This window comes from Schistocerca serialis, chromosome 3 (assembly GCF_023864345.2).
Source record: "Schistocerca serialis cubense isolate TAMUIC-IGC-003099 chromosome 3, iqSchSeri2.2, whole genome shotgun sequence".
Taxonomy (NCBI): Eukaryota; Metazoa; Arthropoda; class Insecta; order Orthoptera; family Acrididae; genus Schistocerca; species Schistocerca serialis.
The window spans coordinates 1,002,282,674-1,002,299,965 of NC_064640.1; the positions used below are offsets into that span (position 1 = coordinate 1,002,282,674).

General features: G+C 44.1%; 1 protein-coding gene across 2 annotated transcripts in view; it reads left to right on the forward strand.

Moving 5' to 3' along the window:
- Window positions 1-17,292, forward strand: part of LOC126471449 (ecdysone 20-monooxygenase) — a 173,935-nt gene that overhangs the window by 97,527 nt on the left and 59,116 nt on the right. For both annotated transcript variants that reach the window (XM_050099635.1, XM_050099637.1), the window contains exon 4: window positions 14,693-14,891. In XM_050099635.1, the coding sequence (XP_049955592.1) occupies window positions 14,693-14,891 (199 nt within the window). The remainder of the gene's footprint in view (window positions 1-14,692; window positions 14,892-17,292) is intronic.

Below are 17,292 nucleotides of genomic sequence, written 5' to 3' on the forward strand. Positions count from 1 at the left end.
CATCTCAAGACATTTTGTTCGTACCGTCATAGCGATGGAAAATAAAATTATTGTAATCTTAAATTTCTGGTAACTCATTCACGAATTACTTAATTCACTATATATCTATCCTCTGTTACCCTTAGTGTGTCTTCTATTGACTAAATAGCTTATAGTTAACTTTCTTTTTTATTTAGTATCGTAGTTTGATTTCTTGAGCTAAATAGGCTTACAATAGGACAGCATGCGTGTAGTGTAATGTGCATCACATGTCCGAGAATTTCTGCTTGTATGGTCAGTACAGGCTGCAATCACGGTAAACTGTCTATGCTGTCAATGATTTTTTTTTTGTGTTCTTTAGTTTTTTGCTTATAAATCTCAAACATTAAAGGCGAGGTCTTCAATGAAAGCAGCTTTACATGTAACTTTCGAAGCAGAGTATTTTGACACCAGGTGCAGCAGTCTAGATACTGTAAAGGGCTGTGAGTGTGCGAAACTGCAAAGAAAAAGTATATTAACAGTTTCATCACATTTAGGAGCTGTGTGTACACCATTGATGTTCTGGAAAACATTACCGTATGTGTGTGACTCCGTTTCAACAAGTCACTAGTGTACTTGGCGACAATTACAATAAATTTCTTTCGTCTTTTAGTGAAAAGCCGCATAAAGCTCCAGTAACCTAAAAGCAAATAAAAGAAAAGTGTATATTGCTCTCGATATTCTGTATGAGAATTTTCTATCTCTTATTATCTTTCACCGTCGAAAGAACCTGAAGTGCGACGTTATATTCTCCCTAAATCATCTTATCACTTAATACGCCTCTATAACATCCAGAATTTCACCAATCGTATCCTAGATGACACTGTACGATATGTGTGTACAAGACACTACCATATTTCTGTCTCTTCTCAGACGATTGTTCGAATTTTGAGATTAATCTGTTTGTTTCAGCATGTAACAGTGGTTTGATACGCGTATTTCACATTTTCGTTCCAACTAAGAAAAGTCAAATCGTGCGTTTACGTTCTGTTAATTCGTTCTGGTAAGGACACCAGGTAGAGAAACAGTATTTAACAGTCTGTCGGAGAACAATTCAGTAAAGTAATTCCTTTGTAGATCAGTTACAATTTACAGGAATTCTTAAATGAATCTCACCTTGCCATCCACTTTGGATTTATGTGCTCGTTTAATCTCGAGTCTGTCCAGATGGTAACTCCTAAATATTTGACAGTCGTGAGTGTTACTAAGGACAGATCGCAGATTAGGTAGTCAAATATGTGCGCTGTCGAGTCACAATATTACGACCACCTCCTAGACGCCTGTTCTACTGCTCTTAGCTGACGATGTGTACCACGTGAGGCGCGCTCGTTAAATGAGCGTTCAGGGTGTACCAAGCCCTTAGGGTCAAAACTACGCAGATAGTTAATTCCAGATTGAGTGCACTGAGACAATGAATTAATGGGAATTAAAGAACATTAAGTTTGTGTCGGCACTTACTATTGTTTTTCAGGCTTAAATATTTAGTTTCTCTATTGGCATAAGCAACATACGTGTTACGGCAACAATTTAAGTTCGTGGCAGTTGTTTAAACTGACTACCACCAGCCTAGATGTATATCTTTCCACATAAACTCTTGACAGAGTGAGATGTAATTTGAGATCATTTGGCTGAATTATTTGCACATGTTGACTTGTGTTGGGTGTGGCTGTGTTCATTGTGTAGTCTTGCAGTATGAATTTCATGAGGAAGTTGACGGGTGCTTACTCATTAATCTTCTCCGAACCGATCTCACACCATCTCCTCAGAGTCTGTTGCATGAAAAATTCTTTGCAGAGAACCATAAACATCTTACCAGGTGTCTTGAACTACAACGTTTCCTGTAAGTTTTTAACTACTGGTATAAATTTCTTTCCTATGGGATGAGACCTGTTGCGAAACTTATTTCTGTACATTCATTCGTATCTGTGGACGGTGCAGCCTGCTAAATTACATGTTAAATATATATGTGCAGTACTTCGTAACGAGTAAAGCAACATCTTGGCTAAACAGATACTGATTGTGAACAGTGCCAAACTGCACCGAGGATAACTGAAAACTGTATCGTTTTTCAAAGTAGCACGACCAACGTCGATGAGGCGGGCACTTATTGTTATGCAACATAAGCAGTTTACAAACACTTAACTCCCTCAGGAACTCTCGCCACTGATACGTAATCAGAAAATCACCCATTTTGACTCAATACGGAATCGATGTATTCGAACCCTTCCTTATCTCAAAATCTTCAGCTTAACCAGGGGATCGTACAGACTGGCCCTCTTCGAGTTGTTCACACTTACAGAACTTGAAGGTCAGTGTGTGGACATCGATTTCCTACAGCAGTACGACACAGTTCTAAAACGTACTCGAAAAAAGATTAGAAGATTTTTGAGAGCTCTTAAGTATAAAATACGAGGGATATTCGGAAAGTAAGGTCCACAGTGAAAATTAAAAATGTTTTGTTAGCAACAGTTACCTACACCTACTGGCTATTTCTCTACAGAGTCGCTGATCGGACTCAGACGTCGTAACTTTGTACCAACATTCCAATACCCTCGGCATAGAAGGTAGCCTCCTGTGCTTTCTGCCAATTCTTTACGCTGATCTGCAGCTTGTTTTCTGTGCGAAAATGTTGCCTTCATAGGCAGCGGTTCATGAGAGCAGAGATGAATATCTGACTTCCCATCGAAAACTCTGCAGCAGCAGCCTTATTGCTCCTGCAGTGTGCGGCCTAAAATTGTCGTGAAGAAGTAAATGCATGATAGTTACGTTGTGTGTGTTGCATGAAACCACTCTAAATCTCTCACAGTACTCTAACTTGACGGGAAACACTGCGTTCTAGGAAACTTTACGTGCTCGCTGTGCACTCAGAACTGAACAGACCGACGTAACGCGATCAACGGGCATACTAGAGACACTGTCCGACACATCTATGCAAAGCTTCATCGGATTGTCATTGTGATTGCCATTTCGAGATGGATTTTCTAATAGCCCTCGTGTTATTGGTTATTAAGATATTCGTCGGTAGGTTAATGCGGAGCATAATAGGGATGTAATCGGAGGGTCGAATGTTGCTAGTAGCGTGTATACACTGAAGAGCCAAAGAAGCTGGTACACTTGCCTAATATTGTGTAGGGCCCCCGCGAACACGCAGAAGTGCCGCAGCACGACTTGGCATGGACTCGACTAATGTCTGAAGTAGTACTGGAGGGAACTGACACCATGAGTCCTGCAGGACTGTCCATAAATCCGTAAGAGTACGAGGGGGTGGAGATCTCTTCTGAACAGGGCGCTACAAGGCACCTCAGGTACGCACAGTAATGTTCATATCTGGGGAGTTTGGTGTCCAGAGGAAGTGTTTAAACTCAGAAGAGTGTTCCTGGAGCCACTATGTAGCAATTCTGGAAGTGTGGTGTGTCACATTGTCCTGCTAGAATCGCCCAAGTCCGTCGGAATGCACAATGGACATGAATGGATGCAGACGATCAGACAGGATGCTTACGGTACGTGTCACCTGTCAGAGTCGTATCTAGACGTATCAGGGGTCCCACACCACAGCACCTGCACACGCCCCACACCATTACAGAGCCTCCAACAGCTTGAACAGTCCCCTGCTGACATGCAGGGTCCACGGATTCATCAGGTTATCTCCATACCCATACACATCCATCCGCTCGATACAATTTGAAAGGATACTCGTCCGATCAGGCAACATGATTCCAGTCATCAACAGTCCAAAGTCGGTGTTTATGGGCCCAGGCGAGGTGTAAAGCTTTGTGTCGTGCAGTCGTCAAGGGTACAGGAGTGGGCCTTCGGCTCCAAAAGCCCATATCGATTATGTTTCGTTCAATGGTTTGGACGCTGACACTTGATGGCCCAGCATTGAAATCTGATGCAATTCGCGGAAGGGTTGCACTCCTGTCACGTTGAACGATGCTCTTCAGACGTCGTTGGTCCCGTCCTTGTAAATTTGTGGTAAGATCTTATGGGACCAAACTGCTTAGGTCATCGGTCGCTAAGCTTACACACTACTGAATCCAACTTACACTTACGCCATGGACAACAAACACACCAATGCCCGAGGGAGGACTCGAACCTCCGACGGGGGGAGCTGCGCGGACCATGACAAGACGCTTGAGACCGCGGGGCTACACAGCGCGGCGGTCCCTCGTTGCAGGATCGCTTTCCGGCCGCAGCGATTTCGGAGCTTTGATGTTTCACTGGATTCCTTATATTCATGGTACACCCGTTAATTGGTCGTACGGCAAAATTCCCACTTCATCGCTACGTCGGAGATGCCGTGTCCCATTGCTCATGCGCCGACTATAACACAACGTTCAAACTCACTTAAATCTTGATAACCTGCCATTGTAGCAGCAGTAACCGATCTCACAACTGCGCCAGAAACTTGTCTTATACAGGCGTTGTAGACCGCAGCGTCATATTCTGCCTGCTCAAATGGTTCAAATGGCTGTGCCGGCCGCGGTGGCCGTGCGGTTCTAGGCTCTTCAGTCCGGAACAGCGCGACTGCTACGGTCGCAGGTTCAAATCCTGCCTCGGGCGTGGGTGTATGTGATGTCCTTAGGTTAATTAGGTTTAAGTAGTTCTAAGTTCTAGGGGACTGATGACCTCAGATGTTAAGTCCCATAGTGCTCAGAGCCATTTGAACCATTTTTTCAAATGGCTCTAAGCATTATGGAACATCTGAGGTCATCAGTCCCCTAGACATAGAGCTAATTAAACCTAACTAACCTAAGGACATCACATACATCCACGCCCGAGGCAGGATTCGAACCTGCGACCGTAGCATTAGCGCGGTTTCGGACTGAAGCGCCTAGAACCGCTCGACCACAACGGCCGGCTTACGTATCTCTGTATTTCAACACGCATGCCTATACCAGTCTCTGGCATCTCAGCGTATATTCTTTACTTGTATTTAAATATCGTATTGACACTTCGTGACAAAAAAAGGGAAGCCCACAGAAGGGGAGCAGGAAACTGAATAAAACTTAACAGGGCGAAAGACAAGGTGATGTCATTTCAGTAGTTACAAAATCGAGTCAAAGTTACAGAGAACCTGGTAATATCAGCCCATTCATCTACACTCCTGGAAATGGAAAAAAGAACACATTGACACCGGTGTGTCAGACCCACCATACTTGCTCCGGACACTGCGAGAGGGCTGTACAAGCAATGATCACACGCACGGCACAGCGGACACACCAGGAACCGCGGTGTTGGCCGTCGAATGGCGCTAGCTGCGCAGCATTTGTGCACCGCCGCCGTCAGTGTCAGCCAGTTTGCCGTGGCATACGGAGCTCCATCGCAGTCTTTAACACTGGTAGCATGCCGCGACAGCGTGGACGTGAACCGTATGTGCAGTTGACGGACTTTGAGCGAGGGCGTATAGTGGGCATGCAGGAGGCCGGGTGGACGTACCGCCGAATTGCTCAACACGTGGGGCGTGAGGTCTCCACAGTACATCGATGTTGTCGCCAGTGGTCGGCAGAAGGTGCACGTGCCCGTCGACCTGGGACCGGACCGCAGCGACGCACGGATGCACGCCAAGACCGTAGGATCCTACGCAGTGCCGTAGGGGACCGCACCGCCACTTCCCAGCAAATTAGGGACACTGTTGCTCCTGGGGTATCGGCGAGGACCATTCGCAACCGTCTCCATCAAGCTGGGCTACGGTCCCGCACACCGTTAGGCCGTCTTCCGCTCACGCCCCAACATCGTGCAGCCCGCCTCCAGTGGTGTCGCGACAGGCGTGAATGGAGGGACGAATGGAGACGTGTCGTCTTCAGCGATGAGAGTCGCTTCTGCCTTGGTGCCAATGATGGTCGTATGCGTGTTTGGCGCCGTGCAGGTGAGCGCCACAATCAGGACTGCATACGACCGAGGCACACAGGGCCAACACCCGGCATCATGGTGTGGGGAGCGATCTCCTACACTGGCCGTACACCACTGGTGATCGTCGAGGGGACACTGAATAGTATGCGGTACATCCAAACCGTCATCGAACCCATCGTTCTACCATTCCTAGACCGGCAAGGGAACTTGCTGTTCCAACAGGACAATGCACGTCCGCATGTATCCCGTGCCACCCAACGTGCTCTAGAAGGTGTAAGTCAACTACCCTGGCCAGCAAGATCTCCGGATCTGTCCCCCATTGAGCATGTTTGGGACTGGATGAAGCGTCGTCTCACGCGGTCTGCACGTCCAGCACGAACGCTGGTCCAACTGAGGCGCCAGGTGGAAATGGCATGGCAAGCCGTTCCACAGGACTACATCCAGCATCTGTACGATCGTCTCCATGGGAGAATAGCAGCCTGCATTGCTGCGAAAGGTGGATATACACTGTACTAGTGCCGACATTGTGATGCTCTGTTGCCTGTGTCTATGTGCCTGTGGTTCTGTCAGTGTGATCATGTGATGTATCTGACCCCAGGAATGTGTCAATAAAGTTTCCCCTTCCTGGGACAATGAATTTACGGTGTTCTTATTTCAATTTCCAGGAGTGTATATGACCGTGCACCCTCTGTGGTTGGTTGCATGCCCTGATTCATTTGAGGAGGGTGTCGTAAAGCTGTTGTATCCTCTCCTAGGGCAAACTGTCCCGCAATAGCGGTAACTGATCCTTGATGTTCTCGATACTGGCACGGGGGCTGATTGCACACATACTGGGGCCAGGTGTGGATATCTTGCTGGCCGCGGAAGTACCTCAACATCGCCCAGACTGTTCATAGAGATACAGGAGGAGGACAAAATATGGAAATACAGCGGGAGACATATACTTGAACATAACTGCAGATCGTAGCTAAGCCTGCAAGTTGCACTGTTGTATTTAACCGCGAACTGTAGCTGTGCAATGTTCTCAATACATTTCCGATGTCAGTTGTGGTCAGAACAGAGTTAAGTATAACTTCCTGGCAAATTAAAACTGTGTACATGACCGAGTCTCGAATTACGGATCTTTTACTTTCGCGGGCAAGTGCTCTATCGTTCTGAGTTCGAGTCTCGGCCCAGCTCACAGTTTTAATCTGCCAGGAAGTTTCATATCAGCGCACACTCCGCTCCAGAGTGAAAATTTCATTCTAGAGTTAAGTGTGGTTGTGAGTGTATTATATCGGAGCTAAGTGCATTCGAGCGTGGACACATTGTTGGTGCACGTATGGTGGGTGTTTTCGTAACCGAGGGAGCCAAACTGTTTGGTGTTTCCAGAGGCACCGCATCGAAAATTTATATCTCACACAGGGAAAGCAGGAAAACATTTTCAGCTAAGTAACGACTCATACAAAAGTGTGTGTTGAGTGATCGTGACGGAAGGTGATCGAAGAGGTCTATGAGGAAAAATAAGATGACGATGGTTGTAAAAGTACTGCGGAACTGACTGTCACATTCGCGAACCCTGTCTGCACCAAAACAACATGAAGGGAGTTCTTTAAGCAGGGAACTGCAGGGCGAACTTGAATTACAGAACCACTCATCAGTGATGCAAATGCCGGTGACAGGAAAAAGTGGTGGTGATGCCATAAAACCTGTACTATGGAGAAATGGAAGAATGTTATGTGGTCGGATGAGTCCTTTCTCAAACTGTTTCGAACTTCTGGCCGACTTTACATCGAAAGAGAGAAACATGGCGAGGGGTCGGTGATGATATGAGCACTCACATCGCGATAGTCGATGGGCCCGATGCTTATTCTGCAAGGTCGCATTACTGTGAAGGATTATGTGACCATTTTGGCAGCTCAGGTCCCTCCCATGGTACAATATTTGTTACCAAATGGTAAGGTTGTGTTCAATGCCAGCAGGGCCACTGTTCGACACCATACATCAGCAGTCCATGCTGCCCGGTTCTCGCATAACTTCAGATGCAGCCGTTTGTCTTGTATTAACGGCAGCCTACACATGGAAGGGTTATTCCTTATTCCGGCTGCTGCTAATCCCCGACCAATGGTGAAAGATGACACAGAATGTTGCTGTGAATTCATTAGTAATTCTCGGATGGCAGGCGCAGATTTGAATGGATTACGATGACCTTACGTTCCCAAACAGACCTACATCGAGCCACTGCCACATCTGAATAACCCGAAAACTAAGATGTTGCACGATTCGATCAGACGGACAAACGGAGACTCAAAAAGAGGCCACTTTCAAATTCTGTCAGGTGCTGATAACGCTGTCTCAGACGAATATGTGGCACCTCCTTGTCCGTCACAGTGATCGCTCAACATGTGACCCTTATGGATATTGTGGAGTATCTAGTAAAGTACTACTCTGCACATGTTAGTCCTGTACTTGGCCATATTTTTAATATTTCCTTTAGTAATGGTCAGTTTCTTGAGCGACTAAAGTACTCAGCAGTAAAGGCGCTTTATAAAAAAATTAGAAAAGAATAATGAAGACAATTGTAGACCAATTTCTGTGCCATTAGTGTTTGCTAAGGTTATTGAAAGGACAGTGTATGTAAGAATAATTGATCATTTCATCTCACATAATTTGCTGTCAAATGAACAGTTTGGTATTAGATGTGGTTTAACAATTGAAAACGCTATATTCTCTTTTCTCTGTGAGGTACTGGATGGATTAAACAAAATATTTCGAATGCTAGGCATCTTGTTTGATTTAACTAAGGCGTTTGATTGTGTGATCACAAAACACTGCTCCAGAAGTTGGACCATTATGTAATACAGGGAGTAGTTCGCAATTAGTTCACCTCTTACTTTAAGAACAGACATCCAAAGGTCAGTAGCCACAGTATTGAGAATGGCTATGATGTGGGGTCCAAGTGGGTTCATGGTTAAATGAGAGATGCCACAGTGATCAGTGCTAGGCCCACCCCTGCTCCTTATTTATATAAATGATATGCCCTCTACTATTACAGGTGATTCTAAACCTTTCTGTTTGCTGATGACACTAGCTTGGTAGTAAAATATGTTGTGTGCAACGTTGGTACTGTTTTAAAAAGTGCAGTTCAAGATAAAATTTCATTACTTGTAGAAAATAAACTAACGTCAGATCACAGTAAGGCCGAGTTTTTACAGTTTCCGACGTTTTAATTTTACAGAATGGGCATATGATTAGTGAAACTGAACAATTAAAAATTCTAGTTGTTCAGATAAATAGTAAATTGTCGTGGAAAGCCCATGTTCAGGACCCTATTTAAAGATTTAATGCTGCCACTTTTGCTATTACAACGCTATCTGAAATAAGTAATAGTTCGACACGAAAAGGACTCTACTTCGCCTATTTTCACTATCATATGACAAATGATATTAAATTTTGGGGTACCTCTTCCTCCGGCCGCTGTGGCCGAGCAGTTCTTGGCGCTTCAATCCGAAACTGCGCTACTGCTACGGTCGCAGGTTGGAATCCTGCCTCGGGCATGGATGTGTGTGATGTCCTTAGGTGAGTTAGGTGTAAGTAGTTATAAGTCTAGGGGACTGATGACCTCAGATGTTAAGTCCCATAGTGCTTAGAGCCATTTGAACCATTTGGTACCTCTTCCCATTCTCAAAGTGTATTTCTGGCTCAGAAACGGGCGGTTCGGGCAATAAGTGGTGTAAGTTCGCGAACCTCTTCTCGGCCTCTATTCATTGATCTCTCAAAATATATATTATTTACTGTCATTTCTTGTTAACAATACCAGCTTATTTCCAAGAATTAGCAGCTTTCGCTCAATTAATACTAGGCAGGAATCCAATCTGCATTTAGATCGCACGGCCTTCACTCTTGAGCAGAAAGGCGTGCATTATTCTGCTGTATCCATTTTGAATGAGCTACCACAAGAATTAAAAAATCTTACCAGTAGTCCACGCGCTTTCAAATCGAAACTGAAGAGCTTTCTCATGGTTCACTCCTCCTATTTTCTCGACGAGTTCCATGAAAATTAAACCAATTGCTGTGTTATATTGTTGATTGCGTTTACCTGAACTGATAACGTGACGTCTTTTTAGGATTCATAAACATTTTATTTTATCTGTTATTACTTTTCTGTTATAATTTCATGTACTGACACGTCCCCTGAGTATGGAGATTTGTTCCTAAATTTGGCCCTGTGGCACTAGACCTGTAAAATATAATTATCCCCTGCCAGATCTGGTAACAACACTAAACATGACCATCACTAATACACTCCAGTGGCCTTTCTACCTGGCACAGAGAATTGTAACTCTAATCATTCCCATACCCGCCGATGCGCACTTGTGCGAAGTTATATTGACATCCGACCATGTCTTCTGGGCGTTTCACATGTTTTGTTACGCATTGTATGAAGAAGATCGAACAGGCCCAGTCCGAAAGTTCTCATTATAAGAGCCTCTACCGTCTGTGTAATGTTGACCATAAAGTTTTGAGACAGCCAGTGTTAGGGGGCTCATGTGCTGTCTGTACGTCTATCGCTTATTGCCGCCATGTGTAAACGAAACGACGCGTTCAAAGTGATAACACTAGGTTTTCGCGATAAGTGTGATAGCCTTTTTGAAATGGGGAAATTTTTGAGTTGATAAAATACTTCTGCTGTGAAAATGTACGTGACTGGACTAATGTCACATCAGTGAATAATGGCTATGGATATGGCGGAGGTCCTAATGCCATGAACGTCTGAGGTGAACATCGACTAGCACTCTACATGAAGGTCAACCGCATCTGTATAGTTGAACATCTCAAGGCCCACATAAGCCAGGGGGTAAACAGACTAGTGTCTACTACAACAGACGAACGAAGAGACTCCGAAGCAGATGGATGGTTTCCGGGCCTATGTTAATATCAGCTGACTGACAGAAAAGAGATTCTACAATTTTTTTTAATTTTCAGTATGGATGCCGCGCTTGTGAGCCGTATTATATGCTTAATACAGAGGATACAAGTAGGCATGTTAGAAGAAATATGTAAAACGACTGGTCTGCAACCAACGCTAAGAACACAAAGCAGTGTGGGTCCCTTTACTAGCTGGGAAACGTCGACATGACAATTTCTATGACGTAATCACTGTGCGCAACATACCTGATGGATTTCGTTTTGAATCCTTAGTCAACAATCTCATTCACATGCACAGTAAGATTATCCTCTACTTCGCGAAAGATTGATTCAACAGTATAACGCACCTCGCGAAACGGCTAGAGGTTTTCGCAAACATCCGGAAGAACATGAGCAGGAGTTCAAAATAATTACCTGGCCAGTGATCTTAATCCATTTCAACAGCTATGGGACCTCTTCAAGCGAAGTATTGTCTGTGTGACAGTATCGTCACCGACCCTCCAGCAGCTGTGCTAGTTCTACTGACAGTTCGGCCGCAGATGCCCGCGAACAGGTATCAACACCCCACTGAATGATGTCTAGATCGTGTGATGTGGCTGCTGAAAACGATGATAACTGCTGATACCAGCTCGTGGTCACGATAATATAACTTACAAGTATTTGAAAAATTCTTTAGTTTATGAAAATTTCGTCGTATTTGTTTTTATTCAACGTTAGCGGTTTTTTTTTTTTACATCAGGAACTGAAAAACATTTATGTGTACAGCAATGTCCTGTATTAACAGCGTCAGAGAGGCATCGAAATTATTTATCAAACCATTTATATACCTGGGAAACTCTGACAGTAAATTCCGTTTCCAGGACGCTCTGGAAAGAGGATACGCAATAACATGTAATGTACATCTAATGTAGCTTTGGCCAGCACACTTTCATTTGTGAGAAAGAAGATCGCTATGTCGTTGTTTCTTGTGTAACAAACATTCGGAATCGCATCCGCAACCCTGCTGGCTAATCCTTTCAGTTTCAGAAGCGATCGCTAAAAGAAGTCTTTCTTAGCGACAAATTTAAAAAATACATTCATTGTGAAATTAGAGCGCTTTGTGGGGAGAATGTTATGAGTGCCAGTACTCTGAGTCATTGGTGCCTGCATGTCTACGATTTGGTAAGGAGTGGACGATAGTTTTTAGTCATCAATGAATGTTTTTTTCTGTACGAAATGGTAACTAGCACCTTCGGTGACCGAAAGATTTGTTGTCGTTGAATGTCCCAATTTCCTTCTGATAACTGTAAGACACTACGGGACGCTATAGTACGCAAATGAAGGTTATTGTTCTCCTGAGCACATTGTTACAGGAGATGAGACATGTGTTCCATATGTGGACGTCGTGAGAAACGTAATGTATTCATGATCTCACATCAGTTCGCTACACGGAAGGCTGTAAAATGCCACCAGAAATTTTCTTCAGAGGAGGTTACAGCCGCTGTCCTTCGAGACAGAAAGGCGTATAACTGCTTCTTTTTATGGTACGAAGCAAAAAAATTAATGGCTGCCAGTTCCTTCTCTTTCTTATGTTTTATCACGTCGTCTGACGTCTGCTGTTCCATGATTTGGTTTCTTTTGTTTTTAATTTTAACTTTGTGGTTGGATGTCTTTCCCGGCGGCACAGTCGTCAGTTAACACGAGGGAGGGAAGTTGTTACGCCATCTGCCTGTGAATAGTGTAAACTCGTTCGTATGTTATCGTATTTTAACTCTTTGTTTATGATATTTTCTAATGTTACAAAAGCAGTTAAAAATAAAAGTTGTGTTAGATTAAGTTGGGACGTATTGTTTGCTGCACTTCATTGTTTGTTCGCACATCGCCACAAAAATTAGAGCGCTCTTCACATGTTTCAAATTATATTTGTTTGAATATCCTCTGCACAGACCTGATTTAGCTTCGACTGATTCCCCGACACGAAAAATTGGCTATTTTCGCAGCATTTCATGAGATTCAAGTCATCTGCGGCTTCGAGTAGTATGTTTTTTGAACATCATCTGCGGCTTCCCTCCCGTCTATGGCACTGGTCATGCACACAAACATAAGACATAACAACACATATACAACATGTAGAGCTACGTCTAGTTATAGTAACAAACAGTGCAATAGGTATGCTCTAGGTAAACACTTAAAAGATATAATAAGTGGTACTAGTTCTTAAACAGTCGAAACAAATACACACAGTGTCACTCATGATGTACTTCATTCAGTAATGTAAGAAGACGTAATTTTGTACGCTACTTCAGGGGCGACAAGCTCGATGTTTCTGCCGAGGCTGTCCCACCTGGAATAGCAAAGCGAAACATAATTTATACGTTATATTTTGTTTTAACAGTTGAAAAATTACAGAGCATCCCTTACCTATCATTCTATTATTTTTTTCTAAATTATTAAAATTTATTATTTTAACACTCTGTTTTCCCACAACTAATTTAATTTTCTTTGTAATTGATTTTTACTACCCTTGTTTCATTCCTAAAAAGAAGTTTTGCCAGTAATGTGGAACAATGTACCATTACATATAAAATTTTATTATGTGCGACCTGATGTTTAAAATATCAGTCAGGAGATCTTTCAATACCCAATAAATGTAATGAGTCGTGATCTCTGTTCTTACAAGAGTTAAGAACAGTACCCATATAACAAAATTACGTACCCCTTTGCTTACTATCATTTCCCGATAACCTTGTTCCCATGTCTTGAACCTTTCAGGAAAGAAAGGGGTGAATCACCCTATATGATCTTGTCGATCGGTGCGATATAGTGTTACACTGGAAATTTAATTGAAACATGACTTAAAGTTTTAAGTTGATTATGTTTACTGTAAAGTTACGCGTTCTGGCCCTAGACAGCTTCCGCGTCATCGGAGGCGGTGTGGAGGGGAATGTGGTCAGGACACCGCTCTACAGGTGTTTGTCAGGTTTCTTGACCTTTGAACCGCTTTTGATCGGTCGAGAACTCCTCAGTTGGTCTCACGAGGCTGAGTGCACCGCCTACCATTCCTGCCACCAAGAAAAAATCCCTGGCACTACCGGGAATCGAACCCAGGTCCTTCACATGGCAGGCCGAGATGACCACTTATCTACGGAGGCGGCCACATTTATAGTTGAAATTCGGTATAAGTGTTAGTATTATGTGGGAATGCAAGACTTCGCGGCGAATTTCATTGATGAAATCTTCTCAGGTTATCAGCCGAGTCTCGGCGTCGTGTTATCGCAACGTTTCGACGAGCTTCCTACTCGTCATCTTCAAGTGTAGAGTCGGGTTCCTGTTCGGTTGGTTCTTTTATAGCCACCGGTCCGCAGACTGATCTGCCTAGGGCCCAGCTGAAGGCACTAGCTTTTTCGTAATCAGTATGTCGATGAAAACCTCGTAACTCCAGCTATCTGTGAAACCTCATTATTCCAGTACCCACTAACTCCATTATCGACGAGAGATTTGAAAGTGCATGGATTTCTCTGATCTGTCAAAAACTAGACTTCTACTAATGGTTCCAATGGCTCTGAGCACTAAGTGACTTAACTTATGAGGTCATCAGTCGCCTAGAACTTAGAACTAATTAAACCTAACTAACCTAAGAACATCACACACATCCATGCAGGATGCGATCCTGCGACGGTAGCGGTCGCTCGGCTCCAGACTGTAGCGCCTAGACTTATACTGTTTAGTTACACATGTAGCAACATTATCCGTATCACTTTGTACATTTTTTTAAAAACCGGTTTTGCTTCTCCTGTAAAATTTAACAAAATGGAGTTACGAGGTTTTCATTGCCTACCATCGATACGATACTTTACTCGTGGCTCGCTACTTTTGCTTACGGTGTTAGGGTGACGTTTAGGATCAACGTTTCCGTACGAGAATATTTTGTTTGCAGACATGTTCGAGAGATACGGAGACATCGTGCGGGAGGAGGCTGTGTGGAAGCACCCCGTGGTGAGCCTGAGGAGCGGCGCGGACATCGAGAAGGTGCTGCGCTCTCAGAGCCGCGCGCCGCTGCGCCCGCCCACGGAGATCGTCAGCACGTACCGCCGCTCCAGGCCCGACCGCTACGCTTCCGTGGGAATCGTCAACGAGTGAGTACATCCACTCCTAACGCTGCTCTTATCCAAAGCGGGTAGCGACTGTGTCCGCCCGGTACTTGCCATTTGAGTTTGAATAGAACTGGAGTCTGGTGCGGCTCCTGAAGCTGTTCCGCATCCCGAATCTTAGTCGTCCTCAATCTCATTCCTTCCTAAGTGAATTTTCACGCACGGTTTTTATAACTTCCACGCAGCTTAACGCCCGTGGTCTTCCTTTTCGTCTTCTTGGGGCGTGTATAAAGTCATGTTTGTAAAAATTTATTTCTAAGGAAGTAAGTATACTAGATACAGCTAGCTTAACACACGATGTTTTTGTGGTTACAGTTCTAATTACGGCCACGGGTAATTTTGCAACAAGGGGATGGAGCGCCCGGGGTGGGGGGGGGGGTGTGGGGTTATTTGCTCACCAGTTCTCGGATGAACCCTTTCTGGACAGATAGATCAGCAGAGACGGTCGAACACCGTGGCCTCAACGTTCTCCAGGTACAATCCCTCTTGACTTTTTTTGTGGCCTTCAGTTCACCAGATCGCGATATGCAGATTCTTTCGGCACGAATACAATATGCTGCTAAGGCGGTCAGGAAGAGATTTCGGCAAAGATGTGGAAAGTACTTGGGTATCACCTAAACATTCCACGACCAACAAACGGAACAGATGTGGGAGTGTATCCATAAATAACTGTGTGAGGTTAAATACCCTTTCCAACAACCCGCATGGCTGCATCTAGGATAGTAATTGGAAATTTTTGATAAGGTCTTATGGGGCCAAACTACTGAGGTCATCGGTGACTAAGCTTACACAATACTTAATCTAACTTAAACTAACTTACGTTAAGAACGACACTCACATCCATGGCCGAGGGAGGACTTGAAACTCCGACGGGGGAATCCGCGCGGACCGTGACAAGACGTCCTAGATCGCTCAGCTACCTAGCGCGGATCTACGATACTTCCTTAGCAATATATTGTTATAATTACGGGAAAACCCTGTGCTCATCCTTTATTACGGTGCCTTTTACGATAATCTGCTGTGCTCTATTCCTAAAATATATCCTAACTAAGGTGCCGTAACTATACCGACAGCTTAAAACTGTGTGCCGGACCAGGAGAATTGCTCTTACCATTGAGCTACCCAGGCACATCTCATGAACCACCTTGCACTGTCTCTCTCCTACTTCCCAAAATTCACCAACGCTCACCTACACACAGGAATTCCGCGAAGAAAGGATATCGTGAGAACATATTCAGGAGAGACGTACTGGCAGAAGTTAAGCTGTCGTGCTCGGATAGCTTAATGGTATGAGCATTGTCCACGAAAGACTAGGTTGCGGGTTCCGTGACAGTTTTTGTCTACAGAAGTTTGAAAACACTAAATACTTCGCTATAGAGTGAAATATTCATTCTAGATACCCTCACACTTCGTTGCAGATTCAAATAGCCATCCGGGACATCATAACTGCCTCTTCTTGCTCTTTCCGCGACGCTACACCTATGTCTTTAAGTTAATGAATCATCTAAAACCACGAAAACACGTGGCATCCGGGCAGCAATATGTCGACTAAAAAGTGGCGCGGCAACATATAACACGTGCTCTATATGGTATTCCAGTACTAGACCCCTTAGCGTGCGTGCAATAATCGACGTGGACAGAGGTGCTCACTGCTTCGCGAGGCAAATTTGTCGACCGTGAGCGGACCCATAAAATCCTGTACATAGGTAATTTTGGTCTGGAGAGAGATAATCTTCAATCCCATGGTAGTTGTGGTGGATGAGTACATGCAACATTAGGAGATAATGGGTCTACAGGTTCTAGCTCGCCTCAGCGAATTACTTCCGACTGAAATTGCGTGGGACACTCTATGAATGCGATTCTCAACCTTCCTAAGACTATTATCCCAGAGTGTAGTCAGATATTAGCTGGTCTCCCGCCCCTCCCAGTACCTCCACCATCACCAACATAGCGCATTATTAAACTTTGGAATGAAAACAAAAATTTTCTTTGAACACTTTATTTTTAAAATGATGAAAGACAAACGATATTTAGTTTTTGTAGGTGTTTTATTAAACCATGAACTAATGAGGCAGTGAGAAAATTGGTATTGTTTATTTCTAACATTCTTTTTCTTTATAGAAGGATGAACTAATTTTCAGTGTATGGCGAGTGCTACCTGCAACTCCTCTCAGAAAAGAAAGCCTACTATCCCTTTTGAAGGCAGACACTTGTTACAAAACAACGGATCGATATATCGGAGGAAAAATACCGACGTACCTGACTATAAAAGTATCGACGGCACATTACAAACATACTGCCGGTTTTAAAGCTGTATATTTAAGTACGCTAGCAGACTGTCTATCCTCATTAGAGCAAGAATTGAAAGGAAAATGATGTACGTTCA